This window comes from Hippopotamus amphibius, chromosome 8 (genome assembly GCF_030028045.1).
Source record: "Hippopotamus amphibius kiboko isolate mHipAmp2 chromosome 8, mHipAmp2.hap2, whole genome shotgun sequence".
Taxonomy (NCBI): Eukaryota; Metazoa; Chordata; class Mammalia; order Artiodactyla; family Hippopotamidae; genus Hippopotamus; species Hippopotamus amphibius.
Genome location: NC_080193.1, coordinates 68,496,063 through 68,522,055, shown reverse-complemented (window position 1 = coordinate 68,522,055; position 25,993 = coordinate 68,496,063). Strand labels below are relative to the sequence as shown.

The 25,993-nt window shown below is 41.7% G+C and overlaps 1 protein-coding gene across 10 annotated transcripts in view; it reads left to right on the top strand.

Annotated features, from left to right (window-relative positions):
• Positions 1 to 25,993, top strand: part of NEB (nebulin) — a 234,760-nt gene that overhangs the window by 19,124 nt on the left and 189,643 nt on the right. For all 10 annotated transcript variants that reach the window (XM_057744557.1, XM_057744559.1, XM_057744556.1 and 7 more), the window contains exons 11-27: positions 7,705 to 7,809; positions 8,425 to 8,532; positions 11,104 to 11,220; positions 12,885 to 12,989; positions 13,077 to 13,184; positions 13,282 to 13,386; positions 13,786 to 13,884; positions 14,648 to 14,752; positions 15,368 to 15,475; positions 18,040 to 18,156; positions 19,823 to 19,927; positions 20,015 to 20,122; positions 20,220 to 20,324; positions 20,724 to 20,822; positions 21,586 to 21,690; positions 22,306 to 22,413; positions 24,941 to 25,057. In XM_057744557.1, the coding sequence (XP_057600540.1) occupies positions 7,705 to 7,809; positions 8,425 to 8,532; positions 11,104 to 11,220; positions 12,885 to 12,989; positions 13,077 to 13,184; positions 13,282 to 13,386; positions 13,786 to 13,884; positions 14,648 to 14,752; positions 15,368 to 15,475; positions 18,040 to 18,156; positions 19,823 to 19,927; positions 20,015 to 20,122; positions 20,220 to 20,324; positions 20,724 to 20,822; positions 21,586 to 21,690; positions 22,306 to 22,413; positions 24,941 to 25,057 (1,824 nt within the window). The remainder of the gene's footprint in view (positions 1 to 7,704; positions 7,810 to 8,424; positions 8,533 to 11,103; positions 11,221 to 12,884; positions 12,990 to 13,076; positions 13,185 to 13,281; positions 13,387 to 13,785; positions 13,885 to 14,647; positions 14,753 to 15,367; positions 15,476 to 18,039; positions 18,157 to 19,822; positions 19,928 to 20,014; positions 20,123 to 20,219; positions 20,325 to 20,723; positions 20,823 to 21,585; positions 21,691 to 22,305; positions 22,414 to 24,940; positions 25,058 to 25,993) is intronic.

The window sequence follows — 25,993 nt, the reverse complement described above, 5'->3', positions numbered from 1 at the left end:
TACATGTTGCTGTCCAATTTTCCCAGCACCACTTATTGAAGAGGCTGTCTTTTTTCCATTGTATACTCGTGCCTCCTTTCTCAAAGATAAGATGCCCATATGTGTTTGGGCTTACTTCTGAGTTCTCTATTCTATTCCATTGATCTTCCTTTCTATTTTTGTGCCAGTACCATACTGTCTTGATCACTATGGCCTTGTAGTATAGTTTGAAGTCAGGAAGCCTGATTCCACCAACTCCATTTTTTCTTCTCAAGATTGCTTTGGCTATTTGGGGTCTTTTGCGTTTCCATACAAATCGTAAGATTTCTTGCTCTAGTTCTGTGAAAAATGCCCTTGGTAATTTGATAGGGATTGCATTGAATCTGTAAATTGCTTTGGGTAGTACAGTCATTTTCACTATGTTGATTCTTCCAATCCAGGAACATGGTGTGTCCCTCCATCTGTTTGTGTCATCTTTGATTTCTTTCATCAGTGTCTTAAAGTTTTCTGCATACAGATCTTTTGCCTCCTTAGGCAGGTTTATTCCTAGGTATTTTATTCTTTTTGTTGCAATGGTGAATGGGAGAGTTTCCTTAATTTCTCTTTCTGCTCTTCTCTTGTTAGTGTATAGGAATGCAAGAGATTTCTGTGCATTAATTTTGTATCCTGCTACTTTACTAAATTCATCAATTAGTGCTAGCAGTTTTCTGGTAGAATCTTTAGGGTTTTCTATGTATAATATCATGTCATCTGCAGAGTGACAATTTTACTTCTTTTCCAATGTGGATTCCTTTTATTTCTTTTTCTTCTCTGATTGCTGTGGCTAAAACTTCCAAAACTATGTTGAATAATAATGGTGAGAGTGGACACCCTTGTCTTGTTCCTGTTCTTAGAGGGAATTCTTTCAGTTTTTCACCATTTAGAATGATGTTGGCTTTTGGTTTCTCATATATGGCTTTTATTATGTTGAGGTAATTTCCTTCTATGCCCATTTTCTTTTTCTTTTTCTTTTTTTCCCCACTCCCCCTATGCCCATTTTCTGGAGAGCTTTTATCATAAATGGATGTTGAACTTTGTCAGAAGCTTTTTCTGCATCTATTGAGATGATCATATGGTTTTTATCCTTCAATTTGTTGATATGATGTATCATGTTGATTGATTTGTGTATATTGAAGAATTCTTGCATCCCAGGGATAAACCCCACTTGATCATGGTGTATGATCTTTTTAATGTGCTGTTCGATTCTGTTAGCTAGTATTTTGTTGAGGATTTTTGCATCTATATTCATCAGTGATATTGGTCTGTAATTTTCTTTTTTTGTGACATCTTTGCCTGGTTTTGGTATCAGGGTGATGGTGGCCTCATAGAATGAGTTTGGGAGTGTTCCTCCTTCTGCTATATTTTGGAAGATTTTGAGAAGGATAGGTGTTAGCTCTTCTCTAAATGTTTGATAGAATTCGCCTGTGAATCCATCTGGCCCTGGGCTTTTGTGTGTTGGGAGATTTTTAATCACTGCCTCAATTTCCATACTTGTGATTGGTCTGTCCATGGTTTCTATTTCTTCCTGGTTCAGTCTTGGAAGACTGTATTTTTCTAAGAATGTATCCATTTCTTCCAGGTTATCCAATTGATTGGCATATAGTTGCTTGTAGTAGTCTCTCATGATCTTTTGTGTTTCTGTGGTGTCTGTTGTTACTTCTCCTTTTTCATTTCTAATTCCGTTGATTTGCATCTTCTCCCTTTTTTTCTTGATGAGTCTGGCTAATGGTTTATCAATTTTGTTAATCTTCTCAAAGAACCAGCTTTTAGTTTTATTAATTTTTGTTATTGCTTCCTTCCTTTCTTTTTCATTTATTTCTGCTCTGATCTTTATGATTTCTTTCCTTCTGCTCTCTTTGGGGTTTCTTTGTTCTTCTTTTTCTAATTGTTTTAGGTGTAAGGTTAGGTTGTTTATTCGATATTTTTCTTGTTTCTTAACATAGTACTGTATTGCTATAAACTTCCCTCTTAGAACTGCTTTTGCTGAGTCCCATAGGTTTTGGGTTGTTGTGTTTTCGTTGTCATTTGTTTCTAGATATTTTTTGATTTCCTCTTTGATTTCTTTAGTGATTTCTTGGCTGTTTAATAGTGAATTGTTTAGCCTCCATGTGATTGTATTTTTTGCAGTTTTTTTCCTGTAATTGATATCTAGTCTCATGGCATTGTGGTCTGAGAAGATGCTTGATATGACTTCAGTTTTCTTGAGTTTGCTGAGGTTTGATTTGTGACCCAAGATGTGATCCATCCTGGAAAATGTTCCATGTGCACTTGAGAAGAACGTGTATTCTGTCGTTTTTGGATGGAATGTCCTATAAATATCAATTAAGTCAAGATGGTCTAATGTGTCATTGAATGCTTGTGTGTCTTTATTGATTTTCTGTTTGGATGATCTGTCCATTGATGTAAGTGGGGTGTTCAAGTCTCCCACTATTATTGTGTTCCTGTCGATTTCCCCTTTTGTGGCTGTTAGCATTTGCCTTGTGTATTGAGGTGCTCCTATGTTGGGTACATAGATATTTACCATTGTGATATGTTCTTCTTGGATGGATCCCTTGATCATTAGGTAGTGTCCTTCCTTGTCTCTTGTAATAGTCTTTACTTTCAAGTCTAATATGTCTGATATGAGTATTGCTACCCCAGCTTTCTTTTGACTTCCATTTGCATTGAATATCTTTTTCCATCCCTTTACTTTCAGTCTATATGTGTCCCTTGGTCTGAAGTGGGTTTCTTGTAGGCAGCATATAAAAGGGTCTTGTTTTTGTATCCATTCAGCCAGTCTGTGTCTTTTGGTTGGAGCATTTAATCCATTTACATTTAAAGTGATTATTGACATGTGTGTTCCTATTACCATTTTCTGAATTGTTTTGGGTTTGTATTTGTAGGTGTTTTCCTTTTCTTGTGTTTCCTACTTAGAGAAGTTCCTTTAGCACTTGTTGTAAGGCTGGTTTGGTGGTGCTGAATTCTCTTAACTTTTGCTTGTCTGGAAAGCTTTTGATTTCTCCATCGAATCTGAATGAGATTCTTGCTGGGTAAAGTATTCTTGGCTGTAGGTTTTTCTCTTTCAGGACTTTCAGGATATCCTGCCATTCCCTTCTGGCCTGCAGAGTTTCTGTAGAAAGGTCAGCTGTTATCCTGATGGGTTTTCCCTTATATGTTATTTGTTGCTTTTCTCTTGCTGCTTTTAATATTTTTTCTTTGTGTTTAATTGTCATTAGTTTGATTAATATGTGCCTTGGAGTATTTCTCCTTGGGTTTATTCTGGAAGGCAGCTATGCTCACCACTATACCACCAACACCCCTTGGGTTTATTCTGTATGGGACTCTCTGTGCTTCTTGGACTTGGTGAATTATTTCCTTTCCCATGTTGGGGAAGTTTTCCACTATAACCTCTTCAAATATTTTCTCAGACCCTTTCTTTTTCTCTTCTTCTTCTGGGATGCCTATAATTCGAATGTTGGTGCGCTTAATGTTACCACTGAGGTCTCTGAGACTGTCTTCCATTCTTTTTATTCTTTTTTCTTTTTCGTGCTCTGTGGCAGTTATTTCCCCCATTCTATCTTCCAACTCAATTATTCATCCTTCTGCCTCAGTCATTCTGCTGGTTATACTATCTATAGTATTTTTAATTTCAGTTATTTTGTTATCCATTGCTATTTGTTTGTTCTTTAGTTCTTCTGAGTTCTTATGAACTGTTTCTTTTACTTTCTCTATTTTGTTGTCGAGATTTTGTATCATTTTTACTATCATTACTCTGAATTCTTCTTCAGGCATTTTTCCTATTTCCTCTTCATTTATTTGGTCTTGTGGGTTTTTTTCCTTCTCCTTTGCCAGCATAGTGTTTCTTTGTTTCCTCATGGTAGTCCAAACTTCTGGGGTTGCTTGTCCCGGTGATAAAGGGGTTTACAGAAGACTGTCCAAGCCCCAGACTAATGTCCGAGTGTTGGGTTAAACAAATACTAAGTCTAGCTAACACATACATGTATAAAACACATAATTACTGAATCCATTAGGACATAAGGCTCTGGAAAGACCTGACAGAAGAACCCCAGTATGCTATCAGATATTCAAAGAGAAACCCAACCAAAATTGAAAACCAAAACAGAACAAAACAGAAACAAAAGCAAAAACAAACAAACAAACAAGTAACACCTTACACTTACAAACACAAATCCAGAGAGATATTGAAAGCTAGGATCAAATATAAAAAAGAGCTAAAGTACCACCAGACAGAATGGAGATTCTCAGAATGAAATTAGACAATTGACAACATTAAATACCAAGGCAGTGTGTCTTCTGGAGAATAGAGCAAGGAGTCTGAGCAGATCGATAGTGTTGCTTATATGTTAAGATAAAATAAACTAAAAATGGATGGAAGACAGGGGAAGAGAAGATCGTAGTCTGACTGGAAATATGTAAATAAAAAGAAGGGAATAGAAATGTATAAAGGATAGAGATGAAAGGAAGGTAGGAGAGATATATAATCCGTACTACCAAAAACTTAGCTAGAAATAGAAGTATATAAAAAGGCTAAAAATAAAAATAGAATAAAAAATATGTTATAAAACTTGTAGATCCCTTAGGACTAAGATCATAATTAATAATAATAAAAAAAAACCTGGAACTGACCCCAGAATGGACCTAATTGGACCTAATTAGAATTGATACTAATATTTCTGTTTCCTTAGAGTCTCAGCTGTAAGTGTCCTTCTACTCGCCTTGGGTTTTTTGTATTATTCTGTGACCAGCAGAGCTTCCTTTATTGTTCATCTGTAAGCTGCAGTGTGTGGGGAGGGAGAGGGTACAATAGTGGCTCCTTCCCCTGGGAGTGAGTGAGCAGTGGTGCTCTGCTGTTTCAGTTGGGCTTGGAGGTGCCTGTTGCAGAGGGGCACCGGTGGGTCAGGTGTAAACAGAATGTCTCAGAGTTGGGGCTCTCTCCGGGCTTCTTTGTTCTTGGCAGCCTCCCTGTTGCCTGCGTTCCAAGGGGTTTTAAGCTAGCCCTGCCCAAGAGCCTGAGGGTCCCTGTTATCCCTGAGTGCCTTAGGTGGCCCACAGGGGTTCCTCCACTGCCTGCTGCAGGCGCCGAAAGAGAGAGAGAGGCTATGCCCACAGCTTCTCCACGCTGCCTGTGAGCCTGCAGCATCCAGCTGCCATCATGGGTGGGCAGCTCTCAGGGGCAGGCACTCCTCGCCGCAGACCTCTTCCCTCCTGTCCTCTTGGTCCGTCAGCTTACTGGCAACAATGTTTCTCACCCTGAACCAGCTCTCTGGTTCCCACGCTCCCGCTCCCGGACCGTCTGTTCAGCTGTGAATTGATGTCTCAGTCCAGAAACGCTGAACTGTGGTGCGGACCCTCCATGTGTTTCTCACTCCCTCTCATCTGCCACAGCTCAGCTGCTTCACCCTCTTTGAGCCATGGTAGATGCCTCCCTACCTGTTATGTCAGGATCCTTGCCGTCCTTTCTGGTGTCTGAGGTCATCTGCTGGTGTTCTGCTGTTTGTTCTCTGTAGAGCTGCCTTCTTAATAGAATGACTACCAGCCACGTATGACTGTTGAGCACTTGAAATGTAAAAGTATGAAGTGAGTCTTCTATGTGTGAAATATATACGGAATCTTGGATCTTAAACCCTTGGTATGACAAAGAGAAAGCAAAATAGCTCATTAATTATTTTATATTGATTGTATTGAAATGACGGTATTTGGCATCTATAGGGTTAAGTAAAATGTATTATTAAAATTAATTTCTCACCTGTACCTTTTTACATTTTAAAGTATGGCTACTAGAAAACTTAAAATTACAGTGGTGGCTGTATTATATGCCTATTGGACTGCAGCACACAGGGGATGCAGAGACAGTACTGGGTACTTTGAAAACATTGGTAGGACTGGGTTTGCTTTGTGGAATAACTATATGAGCCACTGGGAGGAGGGCTGTGGATGAAGCACATCAGTTCTGGCCATGGTGATTGTTACTCACCCAAGTCTCACCCAGATTTCCAAGTTCTTAAAAGCTGCTCTACATCCAAAATAATAGTCACACTGGCAAGAAATGCTTGTGGTGGGTAGCAGTCCATCCAACAACTAACCATCCAGTGAGAGAGTGTGGGGCTGCCAGGGGTGACTTAGATGTGGGACTCTCTTCAAGTCTTCCCCACTCTCAAGCTGCTTTTACCCATGTTTCGTATCATCACATCCTTTCTCTCCAAAAAGGTAAAATCCACTCCCTTTCATGCTTTAATCTCTTAGCGTTTCCTTGTCAAATTAGGTCTCCCAGATCCATCCCTTTGTCTTACAGCCTCCAGTTCAATATGTTAACATAATGAACACATATCTGTAATGATTATCTTGCCATTACATTCTGTTTACCTTCCTTACTATGCCTTTCAGAATCAATTCTCTCACCTTTGTCTTTGGCCAAAGCCATCAAGTACATGCCAGCACCGCCTCTTGGCTCTGTGCGTTTTGTAGAGATGGGCAGGCAGGCAGGGCCGTTCGTGATACACCATGCCCACTGCGGTCAGCTGGGGTTGTTACAGGTGGTTCTGTGAGCAACACTGGGGAATCCCTTGAGCTTCTCTGTGCCTGCTTCTCTGCTTTCTTCCAGACTCATGATAGGAAAGATATAAGATCTCAGGTTGGAATTTCCAGTTAATACTAGGTCTGGAATTGAAAGGAGAAACTGGGATCTAGAATGTTGACCATTTGAGAAGAAAGGATACAGGGCCTTAGAGAAAGGGCGGAGCTTCCTTTAACCTAAATTCACTGGCTCTGCATATCACTCACCCTTGGTACTTGTTCTTTAAAGGCATACCAGGAAACCACTTCTTTCTCTTTGAAGAGTATGGTGGGGGTGTAGGCATGCAGAAACCTCGAGGCCCACTGGTTATGTCTGTTGACAAATTCTATGGGTCAAGGAGGGGAAATTGCTCTAACCCAGCTCTGGCTTGGGTTCATGTCCCAGATTTGGGGTTAATTTTATTAAAAGAACATTCAAGCCAAGGTAGTCAAAATATCATGGTTTAGGTTCAATTTAGTGTAGTTGAACAAACATTTGTGAGGTAACTTCTCCGTACTGAATTTTGTGTTAGATTCTGAGGGTATAGAAATGAAGAAGATGTAATTCCTTTCTCCAAGGAGCTCACAGACTAAGATTCAGGTGGTGTGGTGTTCGGGAGTTAATATGGGGCAGCAGTTCAATTGTTTAAATAACTGTAGGTTCTCATTAAAATTTTTTTAAGTATAACGAGGAAGTCTTATTCGTTGGCCTACGTGCAAAATTCTGTAATGCTGTTGCTTTCTGGACAACTAGGAGTATTGGTAAATCTCAGAAATTACTGCATAAGTTCATCTGGCGTGTAAATCCGGGGTTGAGTGGCTTTATTATACTGTGAATTACAGAAGGAAGATGCTTCAAACTCTCTCTTCCCTCAAACATCAGGGACCATATGTGAGATCTCAATGAACTAAGTCCCTAAACTGAGCAAAGGGGCAATTGATACCTCTATCCCCTGCACCCAACTTTCTTTTGGGAAAATTAACCCTATACTGGAAGATTTGAAGACATCTGTTAGCAACCAGAAAGGGCCTGGTCAAGATGTTTTTAAAAGCCAGACATTGCCACTTAATTTGCTGCCTTATTTGTCAGTTCCCAGATATCGCTTACTTTCTTTTTTCTTTTTTTTATCCTAGCAAAAATACAAGGAAGACTATGAAAATAAAGTCAAAGGCAAATGGAGTGAGACACCTTGCTTCGAAGTTGCAACCGCCAGAATGAACACTAAAAACATCAGCACAGTAAGTAGGAAGGGACCACCAGGTGTCCTTGGCTTGAGAGGGTGACCCTTTCCTGTATGACTTCTGAAATGGTAGCAGAACATTTGAATCTAGGCACCTCTTCTTGGGGGCAAGACCTGTGTGGAGTTCCTATTTAGAAAGACATTCCACAATCTTTCCTTCCTCTTGAGAAATATTGTTTTGATTAGATTCTATCATTCTTGCATCGGTTTTCATAGGAACAGTATGATTTCAAAGTGAGTACGGGTGAAAGGGGCCCTTTTTAATTTTTCTGTGTCTGGGCACACGAACGGTGTGTTTCTGAAACAGACTAGTTTCTTCCCAGATTCTCCTCCCTGGAAAACATAAGTCCTCTTTTCCTTTCCTCTTAAGTTCTCGCCTCTGGCCTTTGAGAGCTCCTCATGTGAGGTTCTCTTCCAGCCTGTTATAATTGGTCCAAGTCTCTGTTAAGTTGCTAATGGTTTTGGTGTTGGCACCACATTCTATAATCTGGCCTGCAGAGGCTAAGAGGAGCATGGTTTGGGTAACGTCTCCAAATGGCCTCCGTGCTCCCGTATAAAACCTTTCAATAGTTTGTTCCCACAGCAGTGCTCCAACAGGTTTAATGTCTTACAGAAAAAATACCAGGAAGACTTTGAGCGTCTGAAAGACCAGATCTACTTCATGCAGACGGAAACACCAGAGTACAAAGTGAATAAACAAGCTGGGGTGGCAGCTAGCAAGGTATGGGGACATTCTCTCATTTATCGTGATGCTCTCAGGCTGGGTGAATTTCCTACAACTCTTGCTTTAGTATATAATGGAAAAAAAAGTTTCCTAGGGGAACACTAAGAAAAGTACTTTGGGATTACAATAGGGCTACCAATTTTTTTTTAATTGCCATGTGGGAGAATTCATAACACTCAATTACCATGTTCAGCATTTCTTAGACTAAAAGATATTTTGATACCCAGAAGTGGAAAGGACAAAAGAATTCCTTAAGAAAAGGCAATTGGCAGCCTTATAATGCATATAGACACTCTCACACTTGCAACTACCATTAGCTTTCTATTTTCCTACTAACTAGATAAAATCTAGTCACAGAGAAGATACCTGAATCCATGGGTCTGCTAAGATACTCTGTAGAGTGACTGGCAAATAGTCTACACCTAGACATTCTAAAGCATTAGAAAGAGCAATATCTTCAATCAGATTGGATTGTAACCCTGGCCTTGGCTCTGCTGGAGCAGGGAAAGCAGGAAGATCACGTCACTTAGGAGGCTATTTCAGTATCCAGGTACAGGAAAGTGATGGTTTGGACCAGGAGGGTGGCACAGAAAGTGATGAGAAGTAATTTTGAAAGTAGAGCTGACCTGATGTGCTGATGGGTTGGATGTGGGATATGAGAGAAAAGTTGTGGTCCATGCAACTAGATGGATGGGGTTTCCCTTTATCAAGGCAGGGAAGATGGTGGAAGGAGTAGGTAATTTCTTTCTGGAGGGGAGACCTGAGTTCAGCTCCAGCTGTGTAAAATTTGAGATGCCTTTGAGACATCTAAGTGGAAATGTCAAGTGGGCATTTGATTACATGAGTCTGAAGTTTCCGGGGAGATACCCGGGAAGGTTGTGTAAATTTGGGCATCAGTAGCATATGGATGGTATTGAATGTCATGAGGCTGGAGGCCATCAAGGAAGTAAGAGGCTTCTGTCTGGAAACCTGTCAGGACTGAACTCTGGAGGGCTTCCATGTGAAGACATCAGTGAGGTGGGGTAGGAGCAAGGTAGGAGAGAGTGATGTCTTGGGAAGCAGGGGAAGGGGGAAGGGAGTGAGCCACTGTGTCCAATGTTTCTGGAGTGGATTTATCAATGTATGGTCTCTGGTGAACTTAACAAGAGCAATTTGGTTGACTTTGCTTAGCGAAGGTCTGTGAGTGAATGAAAAGAGAGAAACAGAAGAATATGAGTGCATTTGACTCTTCCAAAGTATTTTCCTGGAAAAGAAAAGAAGAAAAAGGAGTAGTAGCTGATGGATAAATAGGTGAAGAGGGGATTTTTTAGGCAGGAGATAATACCATTTTTCGGTGCTGATAGAAGAGAAATCCAGCATAGAGGGAAAATGTGATGATGTTGAGGAGGAGGGAAGAGTGGCTGGAGTGTAGCCCTAGAGTAAGGGAAGGGGAGCGGGACCTGGTGCAGAAGAGGAGGGGATGGCTTTCCCAGAAACAGGAGAGGAGCCTGCGAATCCCAGAGGCGGGTAGGGGAACAGTAGGGTTTGTGGAATTTCCTTTCTGGTTGTTTCCATTGTTCAAGGAAATAGATACTTCTCTAAGATAGAGAGGCTACCTGTATCCTCCACTCCTGTAGAACATTCCCTGTGAGTGCCCCATGTGGGCTCTAGGGGTTGCTGCATCTGTTTCCGTTTGTAACTCCCGCCTTTGGATACCAAGCTGATTGTATTTGTTTTCTGAGATTCTTAAACATTGGCAGATTATCTAGGATTCCCTGAACTCGTCTGTATTGTCACATTACATTGTTTCAACAAACGGCTGGCACTGGGGATCAGGATCAAGACCAGGATCAGTTTCTTGTTTTCCTCCCTTTGGACATGCTCCTGAAGGGGACTTTTGTGCCCTCACTTAAAGCTTCTGTCATAGCTGGAATTGAAGGTGCAAAGCAGGGAGGGCAGAAGGAAAGGGTGAGGTTGCCAGTGTTCATCTAGCCCCAGCCCTTTCCTCCTCCTCTCACGTGTATGTTAAATACCCATGTGCTCACACACATAGTCATTGATGAGGCATGATGCTTCTAGCTTTGTTCTTAAAAAATGTGTTGGCAGATAGGCAGCTGGAGGTTAAGAGCTGAATGAGGGTTCTGGAACAGCAGGTATGTGGGACATGATGCACTGTCATTATTATGATGTGCATATTTCTTTTATTTCTCTCTCTCCCTCCCTCCCTCTCCCTCCCTCCCTCCCTCTCCCTCCCTCTCCCTGTCTCTCTCTCTCTCTCTCATCTCCCTCCCTCTGTGGGTCGGGACCATGTGTTACTCTTCCTTGTCTCTGTCCCAGAGCCAGGCTCGTAATCGATGCCCTATGGATGTTTTTGAATGAATAAATGAATGGGAAGAAAAGATATCCTGAAAGTGTATGCGGTTTCCCTGCTGCTGTCATAAGTTGCTATGAATATTTTGTTTACGAAATGTTAGGCTGCCATTTTTCTAAAGAGAAAACTGATTTGTGGAGCTATGTCATAATATCCATAATAGAGATGAACAAAAATAACCTGGAGAGTTACTTTGTCACTTTCTTTCACTCCTACAGGTAAAATACAAAGAAGACTATGAGAAGAATAAAGGAAAAGCAGATTATAATGTACTTCCTGCTTCAGAAAACCCACTGCTCAGGCAGCTGAAGGCTGCAGGAGATGCACTAAGTGATGTAAGCATATGCTTGTCAAAAGCGTTTTTTTTAACCCTCGCTGCAGGAGAGATGAAATTTCTCTCCTTCCATGATGAATACATGCAAATAGGACTTTGTAAATACTTTAAGGTTATGGTGTAGCAGTGTCCCGGGAGCTGTCTAACCGCAGGCAGGCATTCATACCTCTGAGTACGATGTGTGTCCATATGGGGATCCTGTGGACTTCGTGCCATGGGCAGGGAAATCCTCATTTGCTAATCAGCTCCAGGAGCCTGATCCTTTGTGGGCGAAGAGTACCTTATAGGGGTTATATTGTGATTCTGACAGAGGCAGAAGGAGACTTTGAAAGGGGAAGACAGAGAGATGAAGTGACTTAGTGCCCTGCCCTTGTGTTCTTCAAGCCTGCTGCTGGGAGAAGAAGGAAAACGTCCTGTGTTTCACCACTCGTCTCCCCAACCTCAGCCATTTTCTACTCCGGCCTTGGCCTCAGAAGCCATCATTTGCACATAGCAGAACTTAATAGGTGGCTCCCTAAGTCTTCACAGAAATTTCTACTTGTGGAGTCTTAAGAGCTAGTCTACTCCATTAGGTTCCAAAAGAATAGATAAGTGAGAACTGGGCCTGGCATTAGAAGACTAAGAGCTCAAGACCACTTTGATTCTGTATATAAAGAGACTGAACTTTAGACCAGTTGAGTTTTTCCCTTTCGGTTAGGTCGTATTAAGTTTTCTAATATTTGAGGATAATATGTAGCTCTCTGTGTGGGTTAGTTATCTTTTCTTCGCCCCTTGAGTTAGGTCCACACTGCAGAAATGTGTAGATGGGATTGAGGAGTGGGGTGAGTGGAGTGGCAGGTGAGAGGATGTCAGTGGATCTGTCCGAATAGGTCTCCTGGGAAATCAAGGCAAAGCACATCATCGCCTGCTTCCTAAATGAAGGTCATCTTTATCAAGCATATAAAAATCCAAGTTCAAATCCATTGTGTTGAAAAAGAGAGCAATATAAAAATATCTAAAATGTATAGCACCTTCAAATAACAACTTCAAAACTGAACATGAAAAAATGACAATGATCTGCTTTATCAGTTGTGCACCATAAAATCCAGTAATTGTTCGCGCTATAGAGAAATCCTGGCAGAGAAGAGGAGTTAGTAGGCTCTTGTATATACCTCACGTTTAAGGTATGCAGTCTGTTTGTATAATAAGGAATTTTCCCTAGGTAGAAGGAGGTAGAGACAGTGTGTATTTCTCTATGTGTGCTAGACTTTTTCTATGAAGATTTGTTTTTTTTTAAAAAAAAAAAAAAGGAAAAGAAAAATTTGCTGTTGCTCAGCATATGCCTGTTTGTTGGGGCATCAGTAGTGAGGAAAGAGTATTGAGTTGTGAGGTGGAAAAGGCAGCAATTCGGAAGTATACAAGAAGCGCTGCGACTAAAGTCTTAGTCTGAGGCAGTATACTGGTTTCTTAATTTTTTGGAGAATATTAAAAACTTAGGCTTTACAGTAATTGGTAATAGGAAAGGTTTATCCTTCATGACCCCCGAACGGTTGATTGTCAGTTTTTAGACAGTTGACAAGTAATATCTTTTTTCTTCTTCCTTTGTTTAGTGTTGGAAAATACAAGTGTAATAATCAGCGTGGGAGTGACAGGAACCGTCTTTAACTGAGTTTTTTTCTTTGACAGAAACTATACAAGGAAAACTATGAAAAGACAAAGGCAAAGAGCGTAAATTACTGCGAGACCCCCAAATTTCAGCTTGATAGAGTTCTGCACAACTTCAGTAGTGATGTAAGCCACCCCCATGGTCATTCCCTCTGTGAAAGCAAAGACCCATCATTCTGCCAACAAACAAATGAAATATGTTTTGTCTTTCAGGCTAAATATAAGGATTCCTACTTAAAGGATATTTTGGGACATTATGTGGGCAGCTTTGAGGATCCGTATCATACACACTGCATGAGAGTCTCAGCTCAGAACAGTGATGTAAGCTCTGAGGCAATTGTTTGGCTTTCCGAAGAACACATTTTCAGGACATGAATACAGTGGTTGCATCCTTCTGTCTGATTTCTTTTCCTCACAGAAAAACTACAAAGCAGAATATGAAGAGGACAGAGGCACAGGCTTCTTCCCCCAGACCATAACTCAAGAATATGAAACAATCAAGAAACTAGATCAGTGTAAAGATGTAAGTCTGTAGCATAAACTGTGAATGTTACCCCCTCCGCAGTATCTAGTGGTCAAGATGCCTTTAACATTTTGACACTTTTACAAACAAGTGGAAGCCAGGAGATTGAAATGAACAAAACAGGTATACTGTCTTTCCCTGTTGTTACCCATAGGTTTCAAGCGCTAATTCTAGTTTATTTCCCAAAGAAAAGTCATCAGGAATCTGGAGATATGGGAGAGTTTCCTATATAGATGTAAAAGCATCTCTTGAAGAAACTGCAGTCTAATTAGAAAAAAAATGTGTTTTATTTACTACAAGTTTCTTTTCTTTTGGGGGATGGGTTTCTGCTTGCTTGGCCTATAGACCAACTGGGATTTGAGAAGTGATGCTATTAAACGTATTCCCTTTCCCCCACAGCACACCTACAAAGTCCATCCAGATAAGACAAAATTCACTCAAGTTACCGACTCTCCTGTTCTGTTGCAAGCCCAAGTCAATTCCAAACAGCTGAGTGATGTAAGTTCCCCTAAATACCCAAGAAATCCAGTTATGAGGGATAACATATCATAACTCTTTACGTGGAATCCAGTGACTTGTCACATTTATTAAAAAAAAAAAAAGAAGGCTATGTAAGTTTTAATGAGTTTAACTTGTATATATTTGTAATCACCTAAAATACTTTCCTGTTTAGTCCCGTTGCATGTTCTTGGGTGGATAACAATTATAGTAGAAGAGTTGTACAGGGGAGGCTAATGAGGCTCAATGTACTGGGAAGAACAAGAGTTTTCAGCTCAGACAAAACTGGGGTCAGGTTCCAGCTCTGGGACTTCCCTGGTGGTCCAGTGGGTAAGACTTTGCCTTACAGTGCAGGCCTTGAGGCTTGGATCCCTGGTGGGTGACCTAAGATCCCACTTGCTGCAGGGCCAAGAAACCAAAACGTTGAAACAGAATCAATATTGTAACAAATTCAATAAAGATCAAATAAATTTCAGCTCTGTCCTTTATGAACTGGGGCCTAGGAACGTTGTTTAACCTCTCCATACCTTATAATACCCTATGATAATTTCTGGTTGTTTTGAAGATTAAGTGAAAGAATGTGCATAGTACACATCCTGGCCTAAAGCAGGTTTTCAGTATGTGGGATTTCTCTCTCTCAAGTAAGCACCCAGGAACGGCCTGGTCAAGATATTTTTAAAAGCCAACCACTGCCACTTAATTTGCTTCCTTATTTGTCAGTTCTCAGATTTCGCTTGTCTCCTTTTCTTTTTGTTAATCCTAGCAAAAATACAAGGCAGACTATGAAAAGAAAGTCAAAGGCAAATGGAGTGAGACACCTTGCTTTGAAATTGCAACCGCCAGAATGAACGCTAAAAACATCAGCACAGTAAGTAGGAAGGGACCACCAGGTGTCCTTGGCTTGAGAGGGTGACCCTTTCCTGTATGACTTCTGAAATGGTAGCAGAACATTTGAATCTAGGCACCTCTTCTTGGGGGCAAGACCTGTGTGGAGTTCCTATTTAGAAAGACATTCCACAATCTTTCCTTCCTCTTGAGAAATATTGTTTTGATTAGATTCTATCATTCTTGCATCGGTTTTCATAGGAACAGTATGATTTCAAAGTGAGTACGGGTGAAAGGGGCCCTTTTTAATTTTTCTGTGTCTGGGCACACGAACGGTGTGTTTCTGAAACAGACTAGTTTCTTCCCAGATTCTCCTCCCTGGAAAACATAAGTCCTCTTTTCCTTTCCTCTTAAGTTCTCGCCTCTGGCCTTTGAGAGCTCCTCATGTGAGGTTCTCTTCCAGCCTGTTATAATTGCTCCAAGTCTCTGTTAAGTTGCTAATGGTTTTGGTGTTGGCGCCACATTCTATAATCTGGCCTGCAGAGGCTAAGAGGAGCATGGTTTGGGTAACGTCTCCAAATGGCCTCCGTGCTCCCGTATAAAACCTTTGCATAGTTTGTTCCCACAGCAGTGCTCCAACCGGTTTAATGTCTTACAGAAAAAATACCAGGAAGACTTTGAGCGTCTGAAAGACCAGATCTACTTCATGCAGACGGAAACACCAGAGTACAAAGTGAATAAACAAGCTGGGGTGGCAGCTAGCAAGGTATGGGGACAGTCTCTCGTTTATCGTGATGCTCTCAGGCTGGGTGAATTTCCTACAACTCTTGCTTTAGTATATAATGGAAAAAAAAGTTTCCTAGGGGAACACTAAGAAAAGTACTTTGGGATTACAATAGGGCTACCAATTTTTTTTTAATTGCCATGTGGGAGAATTCATAACACTCAATTACCATGTTCAGCATTTCTTAGACTAAAAGATATTTTGATACCCAGAAGTGGAAAGGACAAAAGAATTCCTTAAGAAAAGGCAATTGGCAGCCTTATAATGCATATAGACACTCTCACACTTGCAACTACCATTAGCTTTCTATTTTCCTACTAACTAGATAAAATCTAGTCACAGAGAAGATACTTGAATCCATGGGTCTGCTAAGATACCCTGTAGAGCGACTGGCAAATAGTCTACACCTAGACATTCTAAAGCATTAGAAAGAGCAATATCTTCAAAGTCAATCAGACTTGATTGTAACCCTGGCCTTGGCTCTGCTGGAGCAGGGAAAGCAGGAAGATCACGTCACTTAGGAGGCTATTTCAGTATCCAGCTACAGGAAAGTGATGGTTTGGACCAGGAGGGTGGCACAGAAAGTGATGAGAAGTAATTTTGAAAGTAGAGCCGACCTGATGTGCTGATGGGTTGGATGTGGGATATGAGAGAAAAGTTGTGGTCCATGCAACTAGATGGATGGGGTTTCCCTTTATCAAGGCAGGGAAGATGGTGGAAGGAGTAGGTAATTTCGTTCTGGAGGGGAGACCTGAGTTCAGCTTCAGCTGTGTGAAATTTGAGATGCCTTTGAGACATCTAAGTGGACATGTCAAGTGGGCATTTGATTACATGAGTCTGAAGTTTCCGGGGAGATACCCGGGAAGGTTGTGTAAATTTGGGCATCAGTAGCATATGGATGGTATTGAATGTCATGAGGCTGGAGGCCATCAAGGAAGTAAGAGGCTTCTGTCTAGAAACCTGTCAGGACTGAACTCTGGAGGGCTTCCATGTGAAGACATCAGTGAGGTGGGGTAGGAGCAAGGTAGGAGAGAGTGATGTCTTGGGAAGCAGGGGAAGGGGGAAGGGAATGAGCCACTGTGTCCAATGTTTCTGGAGTGGATTTATCAATGTATGGTCTCTGGTGAACTTAACAAGAGCAATTTGGTTGACTTTGCTTAGCGAAGGTCTGTGAGTGAATGAAAAGAGAGAAACAGAAGAATATGAGTGCATTTGACTCTTCCAAAGTATTTTCCTGGAAAAGAAAAGAAGAAAAAGGAGTAGTAGCTGATGGATAAATAGGTGAAGAGGGGATTTTTTAGGCAGGAGATAATACCATTTTTCGGTGCTGATAGAAGAGAAATCCAGCATAGAGGGAAAATGTGATGATGTTGAGGAGGAGGGAAGAGTGGCTGGAGTGTAGCCCTAGAGTAAGGGAAGGGGAGCGGGACCTGGTGCAGAAGAGGAGGGGATGGCTTTCCCAGAAACAGGAGAGGAGCCTGCGAATCCCAGAGGCGGGTAGGGGAACAGTAGGGTTTGTGGAATTTCCTTTCTGGTTGTTTCCATTGTTCAAGGAAATAGATACTTCTCTAAGATAGAGAGGCTACCTGTATCCTCCACTCCTGTAGAACATTCCCTGTGAGTGCCCCGTGTGGGCTCTAGGGGTTGCTGCATCTGTTTCCGTTTGTAACTCCCGCCTTTGGATACCAAGCTGATTGTATTTGTTTTCTGAGATTCTTAAACATTGGCAGATTATCTAGGATTCCCTGAACTCGTCTGTATTGTCACATTACATTGTTTCAACAAACGGCTGGCACTGGGGATCAGGATCAAGACCAGGATCAGTTTCTTGTTTTCCTCCCTTTGGACATGCTCCTGCAGGGGACTTTTGTGCCCTCACTTAAAGCTTCTGTCATAGGCTGGAATTGAAGGTGCAAAGCAGGGAGGGCAGAAGGAAAAGGTGAGGTTGCCAGTGTTCATCTAGCCCCAGCCCTTTCCTCCTCCTCTCATGTGTATGTTAAATACCCATGTGCTCACACACATAGTCATCGATGAGGCATGATGCTTCTAGCTTTGTTCTTAAAAAATGTGTTGGCAGATAGGCAGCTGGAGGTTAAGAGCTGAATGAGGGTTCTGGAGCAGCAGGTTTGTGGGACATGATGCACTGTCATTATTATGATGTGCATATTTCTTTTATTTCTCTCTCTCGCTCCCTCCCTCCCTCCCTCTCCCTCCCTCTCCCTCTCTCTCTCTCTCTCACCTCCCTCCCTCTGTGGGTTGGGACCATGTGTTACTCTTCCTTGTCTCTGTCCCAGAGCCAGGCTCGTAATCGATGCCCTATGGATGTTTTTGAATGAATAAATGAATGGGAAGAAAAGATATCCTGAAAGTGTATGCGGTTTCCCTGCTGCTGTCATAAGTTGCTATGAATATTTTGTTTACGAAATGTCAGGCTGCCATTTTTCTAAAGAGAAAACTGATTTGTGGAGCTATGTCATAATATCCATAATAGAGATGAACAAAAATAACCTGGAGAGTTACTTTGTCACTTTCTTTCACTCCTACAGGTAAAATACAAAGAAGACTATGAGAAGAAAAAAGGAAAAGCAGATTATAATGTACTTCCTGCTTCAGAAAACCCACTGCTCAGGCAGCTGAAGGCTGCAGGAGATGCACTAAGTGATGTAAGCATATGCTTGTCAAAAGCGTTTTTTTTTTAACCCTCGCTGCAGGAGAGATGAAATTTCTCTCCTTCCATGATGAATACATGCAAATAGGACTTTGTAAATACTTTAAGGTTATGGTGTAGCAGTGTCCCGGGAGCTGTCTAACCGCAGGCAGGCATTCATACCTCTGAGTACGATGTGTGTCCATATGGGGATCCTGTGGACTTCGTGCCATGGGCAGGGAAATCCTCATTTGCTAATCAGCTCCAGGAGCCTGATCCTTTGTGGGCGAAGAGTACCTTATAGGGGTTATATTGTGATTCTGACAGAGGCAGAAGGAGACTTTGAAAGGGGAAGACAGAGAGATGAAGTGACTTAGTGCCCTGCCCTTGTGTTCTTCAAGCCTGCTGCTGGGAGAAGAAGGAAAACGTCCTGTGTTTCACCACTCGTCTCCCCAACCTCAGCCATTTTCTACTCCGGCCTTGGCCTCAGAAGCCATCATTTGCACATAGCAGAACTTAATAGGTGGCTCCCTAAGTCTTCACAGAAATTTCTACTTGTGGAGTCTTAAGAGCTAGTCTACTCCATTAGGTTCCAAAAGAATAGATAAGTGAGAACTGGGCCTGGCATTAGAAGACTAAGAGCTCAAGACCACTTTGATTCTGTATATAAAGAGACTGAACTTTAGACCAGTTGAGTTTTTCCCTTTCGGTTAGGTCGTATTAAGTTTTCTAATATTTGAGGATAATATGTAGCTCTCTGTGTGGGTTAGTTATCTTTTCTTCGCCCCTTGAGTTAGGTCCACACTGCAGAAATGTGTAGATGGGATTGAGGAGTGGGGTGAGTGGAGTGGCAGGTGAGAGGATGTCAGTGGATCTGTCCGAATAGGTCTCCTGGGAAATCAAGGCAAAGCACATCATCGCCTGCTTCCTAAATGAAGGTCATCTTTATCAAGCATATAAAAATCCAAGTTCAAATCCATTGTGTTGAAAAAGAGAGCAATATAAAAATATCTAAAATGTATAGCACCTTCAAATAACAACTTCAAAACTGAACATGAAAAAATGACAATGATCTGCTTTATCAGTTGTGCACCATAAAATCCAGTAATTGTTCGCGCTATAGAGAAATCCTGGCAGAGAAGAGGAGTTAGTAGGCTCTTGTATATACCTCACGTTTAAGGTATGCAGTCTGTTTGTATAATAAGGAATTTTCCCTAGGTAGAAGGAGGTAGAGACAGTGTGTATTTCTCTATGTGTGCTAGACTTTTTCTATGAAGATTTGTTTTTTTTTAAAAAAAAAAAAAAGGAAAAGAAAAATTTGCTGTTGCTCAGCATATGCCTGTTTGTTGGGGCATCAGTAGTGAGGAAAGAGTATTGAGTTGTGAGGTGGAAAAGGCAGCAATTCGGAAGTATACAAGAAGCGCTGCGACTAAAGTCTTAGTCTGAGGCAGTATACTGGTTTCTTAATTTTTTGGAGAATATTAAAAACTTAGGCTTTACAGTAATTGGTAATAGGAAAGGTTTATCCTTCATGACCCCCGAACGGTTGATTGTCAGTTTTTAGACAGTTGACAAGTAATATCTTTTTTCTTCTTCCTTTGTTTAGTGTTGGAAAATACAAGTGTAATAATCAGCGTGGGAGTGACAGGAACCGTCTTTAACTGAGTTTTTTTCTTTGACAGAAACTATACAAGGAAAACTATGAAAAGACAAAGGCAAAGAGCGTAAATTACTGCGAGACCCCCAAATTTCAGCTTGATAGAGTTCTGCACAACTTCAGTAGTGATGTAAGCCACCCCCATGGTCATTCCCTCTGTGAAAGCAAAGACCCATCATTCTGCCAACAAACAAATGAAATATGTTTTGTCTTTCAGGCTAAATATAAGGATTCCTACTTAAAGGATATTTTGGGACATTATGTGGGCAGCTTTGAGGATCCGTATCATACACACTGCATGAGAGTCTCAGCTCAGAACAGTGATGTAAGCTCTGAGGCAATTGTTTGGCTTTCCGAAGAACACATTTTCAGGACATGAATACAGTGGTTGCATCCTTCTGTCTGATTTCTTTTCCTCACAGAAAAACTACAAAGCAGAATATGAAGAGGACAGAGGCACAGGCTTCTTCCCCCAGACCATAACTCAAGAATATGAAACAATCAAGAAACTAGATCAGTGTAAAGATGTAAGTCTGTAGCATAAACTGTGAATGTTACCCCCTCCGCAGTATCTAGTGGTCAAGATGCCTTTAACATTTTGACACTTTTACAAACAAGTGGAAGCCAGGAGATTGAAATGAACAAAACAGGTATACTGTCTTTCCCTGTTGTTACCCATAGGTTTCAAGCGCTAATTCTAGTTTATTTCCCAAAGAAAAGTCATCAGGAATCTGGAGATATGGGAGAGTTTCCTATATAGATGTAAAAGCATCTCTTGAAGAAACTGCAGTCTAATTAGAAAAAAAATGTGTTTTATTTACTACAAGTTTCTTTTCTTTTGGGGGATGGGTTTCTGCTTGCTTGGCCTATAGACCAACTGGGATTTGAGAAGTGATGCTATTAAACGTATTCCCTTTCCCCCACAGCACACCTACAAAGTCCATCCAGATAAGACAAAATTCACTCAAGTTACCGACTCTCCTGTTCTGTTGCAAGCCCAAGTCAATTCCAAACAGCTGAGTGATGTAAGTTCCCCTAAATACCCAAGAAATCCAGTTATGAGGGATAACATATCATAACTCTTTACGTGGAATCCAGTGACTTGTCACATTTATTAAAAAAAAAAAAAGAAGGCTATGTAAGTTTTAATGAATTTAACTTGTATATATTTGTAATCACCTAAAATACTTTCCTATTTAGTCCCGTTGCATGTTCTTGGGTGGATAACAATTATAGTAGAAGAGTTGTACAGGGGAGGCTAATGAGGCTCAATGTACTGGGAAGAACAAGAGTTTTCAGCCCAGACAAAACTGGGGTCAAGTTCCAGCTCCGGGACTTCCCTGGTGGTCCATTGGGTAAGACTTTGCCTTACAGTGCAGGCCTTGAGGCTTGGATCCCTGGTGGGTGACCTAAGATCCCACTTGCTGCAGGGCCAAGAAACCAAAACGTTGAAACAGAATCAATATTGTAACAAATTCAATAAAGATCAAATAAATTTCAGCTCTGTCCTTTATGAACTGGGGCCTAGGAACGTTGTTTAACCTCTCCATACCTTATAATACCCTATGATAATTTCTGGTTGTTTTGAAGATTAAGTGAAAGAATGTGCATAGTACACATCCTGGCCTAAAGCAGGTATTCAGTATGTGGGATTTCTCTCTCTCAAGTAAGCACCCAGGAACGGCCTGGTCAAGATATTTTTAAAAGCCAACCACTGCCACTTAATTTGCTTCCTTATTTGTCAGTTCTCAGATTTCGCTTGTCTCCTTTTCTTTTTGTTAATCCTAGCAAAAATACAAGGCAGACTATGAAAAGAAAGTCAAAGGCAAATGGAGTGAGACACCTTGCTTTGAAATTGCAACCGCCAGAATGAACGCTAAAAACATCAGCACAGTAAGTAGGAAGGGACCACCAGGTGTCCTTGGCTTGAGAGGGTGACCCTTTCCTGTATGACTTCTGAAATGGTAGCAGAACATTTGAATCTAGGCACCTCTTCTTGGGGGCAAGACCTGTGTGGAGTTCCTATTTAGAAAGACATTCCACAATCTTTCCTTCCTCTTGAGAAATATTGTTTTGATTAGATTCTATCATTCTTGCATCGGTTTTCATAGGAACAGTATGATTTCAAAGTGAGTACGGGTGAAAGGGGCCCTTTTTAATTTTTCTGTGTCTGGGCACACGAACGGTGTGTTTCTGAAACAGACTAGTTTCTTCCCAGATTCTCCTCCCTGGAAAACATAAGTCCTCTTTTCCTTTCCTCTTAAGTTCTCGCCTCTGGCCTTTGAGAGCTCCTCATGTGAGGTTCTCTTCCAGCCTGTTATAATTGCTCCAAGTCTCTGTTAAGTTGCTAATGGTTTTGGTGTTGGCGCCACATTCTATAATCTGGCCTGCAGAGGCTAAGAGGAGCATGGTTTGGGTAACGTCTCCAAATGGCCTCCGTGCTCCCGTATAAAACCTTTGCATAGTTTGTTCCCACAGCAGTGCTCCAACCGGTTTAATGTCTTACAGAAAAAATACCAGGAAGACTTTGAGCGTCTGAAAGACCAGATCTACTTCATGCAGACGGAAACACCAGAGTACAAAGTGAATAAACAAGCTGGGGTGGCAGCTAGCAAGGTATGGGGACAGTCTCTCGTTTATCGTGATGCTCTCAGGCTGGGTGAATTTCCTACAACTCTTGCTTTAGTATATAATGGAAAAAAAAGTTTCCTAGGGGAACACTAAGAAAAGTACTTTGGGATTACAATAGGGCTACCAATTTTTTTTTAATTGCCATGTGGGAGAATTCATAACACTCAATTACCATGTTCAGCATTTCTTAGACTAAAAGATATTTTGATACCCAGAAGTGGAAAGGACAAAAGAATTCCTTAAGAAAAGGCAATTGGCAGCCTTATAATGCATATAGACACTCTCACACTTGCAACTACCATTAGCTTTCTATTTTCCTACTAACTAGATAAAATCTAGTCACAGAGAAGATACTTGAATCCATGGGTCTGCTAAGATACCCTGTAGAGTGACTGGCAAATAGTCTACACCTACGCATTCTAAAGCATTAGAAAGAGCAATATCTTCAATCAGATTGGATTGTAACCCTGGCCTTGGCTCTGCTGGAGCAGGGAAAGCAGGAAGATCACGTCACTTAGGAGGCTATTTCAGTATCCAGCTACAGGAAAGTGATGGTTTGGACCAGGAGGGTGGCACAGAAAGTGATGAGAAGTAATTTTGAAAGTAGAGCCGACCTGATGTGCTGATGGGTTGGATGTGGGATATGAGAGAAAAGTTGTGGTCCATGCAACTAGATGGATGGGGTTTCCCTTTATCAAGGCAGGGAAGATGGTGGAAGGAGTAGGTAATTTCGTTCTGGAGGGGAGACCTGAGTTCAGCTCCAGCTGTGTAAAATTTGAGATGCCTTTGAGACATCTAAGTGGAAATGTCAAGTGGGCATTTGATTACATGAGTCTGAAGTTTCCGGGGAGATACCCGGGAAGGTTGTGTAAATTTGGGCATCAGTAGCATATGGATGGTATTGAATGTCATGAGGCTGGAGGCCATCAAGGAAGTAAGAGGCTTCTGTCTGGAAACCTGTCAGGACTGAACTCTGGAGGGCTTCCATGTGAAGACATCAGTGAGGTGGGGTAGGAGCAAGGTAGGAGAGAGTGATGTCTTGGGAAGCAGGGGAAGGGGGAGGGGAGTGAGCCACTGTGTCCAATGTTTCTGGAGTGGATTTATCAATGTATGGTCTCTGGTGAACTTAACAAGAGCAATTTGGTTGACTTTGCTTAGCGAGGATCCGTGAGTGAATGAAAAGAGAGAAACAGAAGAATATGAGTGCATTTGACTCTTCCAAAGTATTTTCCTGGAAAAGAAAAGAAGAAAAAGGAGTAGTAGCTGATGGATAAATAGGTGAAGAGGGGATTTTTTAGGCAGGAGGTAATACCATTTTTCGGTGCTGATAGAAGAGAAATCCAGCATAGAGGGAAAATGTGATGATGTTGAGGAGGAGGGAAGAGTGGCTGGAGTGTAGCCCTAGAGTAAGGGAAGGGGAGCGGGACCTGGTGCAGAAGAGGAGGGGATGGCTTTCCCAGAAACAGGAGAGGAGCCTGCGAATCCCAGAGGCGGGTAGGGGAACAGTAGGGTTTGTGGAATTTCCTTTCTGGTTGTTTCCATTGTTCAAGGAAATAGATACTTCTCTAAGATAGAGAGGCTACCTGTATCCTCCACTCCTGTAGAACATTCCCTGTGAGTGCCCCGTGTGGGCTCTAGGGGTTGCTGCATCTGTTTCCGTTTGTAACTCCCGCCTTTGGATACCAAGCTGATTGTATTTGTTTTCTGAGATTCTTAAACATTGGCAGATTATCTAGGATTCCCTGAACTCGTCTGTATTGTCACATTACATTGTTTCAACAAACGGCTGGCACTGGGGATCAGGATCAAGACCAGGATCAGTTTCTTGTTTTCCTCCCTTTGGACATGCTCCTGCAGGGGACTTTTGTGCCCTCACTTAAAGCTTCTGTCATAGCTGGAATTGAAGGTGCAAAGCAGGGAGGGCAGAAGGAAAAGGTGAGGTTGCCAGTGTTCATCTAGCCCCAGCCCTTTCCTCCTCCTCTCATGTGTATGTTAAATACCCATGTGCTCACACACATAGTCATCGATGAGGCTTGATGCTTCTAGCTTTGTTCTTAAAAAATGTGTTGGCAGATAGGCAGCTGGAGGTTAAGAGCTGAATGAGGGTTCTGGAGCAGCAGGTTTGTGGGACATGATGCACTGTCATTATTATGATGTGCATATTTCTTTTATTTCTCTTTCTCTCTCCCTCTCTCTCTCTCTCACCTCCCTCCCTCTGTGGGTCGGGACCATGTGTTACTCTTCCTTGTCTCTGTCCCAGAGCCAGGCTCGTAATCGATGCCCTATGGGTGTTTTTGAATGAATAAATGAATGGGAAGAAAAGATATCCTGAAAGTGTATGCGGTTTCCCTGCTGCTGTCATAAGTTGCTATGAATATTTTGTTTACGAAATGTCAGGCTGCCATTTTTCTAAAGAGAAAACTGATTTGTGGAGCTATGTCATAATATCCATAATAGAGATGAACAAAAATAACCTGGAGAGTTACTTTGTCACTTTCTTTCACTCCTACAGGTAAAATACAAAGAAGACTATGAGAAGAAAAAAGGAAAAGCAGATTATAATGTACTTCCTGCTTCAGAAAACCCACTGCTCAGGCAGCTGAAGGCTGCAGGAGATGCACTAAGTGATGTAAGCATATGCTTGTCAAAAGCGTTTTTTTTTAACCCTCGCTGCAGGAGAGATGAAATTTCTCTCCTTCCATGATGAATACATGCAAATAGGACTTTGTAAATACTTTAAGGTTATGGTGTAGCAGTGTCCCGGGAGCTGTCTAACCGCAGGCAGGCATTCATACCTCTGAGTACGATGTGTATCCATATGGGGATCCTGTGGACTTCGTGCCATGGGCAGGGAAATCCTCATTTGCTAATCAGCTCCAGGAGCCTGATCCTTTGTGGGCGAAGAGTACCTTATAGGGGTTATATTGTGATTCTGACAGAGGCAGAAGGAGACTTTGAAAGGGGAAGACAGAGAGATGAAGTGACTTAGTGCCCTGCCCTTGTGTTCTTCAAGCCTGCTGCTGGGAGAAGAAGGAAAACGTCCTGTGTTTCACCACTCGTCTCCCCAACCTCAGCCATTTTCTACTCCGGCCTTGGCCTCAGAAGCCATCATTTGCACATAGCAGAACTTAATAGGTGGCTCCCTCAGTCTTCACAGAAATTTCTACTTGTGGAGTCTTAAGAGCTAGTCTACTCCATTAGGTTCCAAAAGAATAGATAAGTGAGAACTGGGCCTGGCATTAGAAGACTAAGAGCTCAAGACCACTTTGATTCTGTATATAAAGAGACTGAACTTTAGACCAGTTGAGTTTTTCCCTTTCGGTTAGGTCGTATTAAGTTTTCCAATATTTGAGGATAATATGTAGCTCTCTGTGTGGGTTAGTTATCTTTTCTTCGCCCCTTGAGTTAGGTCCACACTGCAGAAATGTGTAGATGGGATTGAGGAGTGGGGTGAGTGGAGTGGCAGGTGAGAGGATGTCAGTGGATCTGTCCGAATAGGTCTCCTGGGAAATCAAGGCAAAGCACATCATCGCCTGCTTCCTAAATGAAGGTCATCTTTATCAAG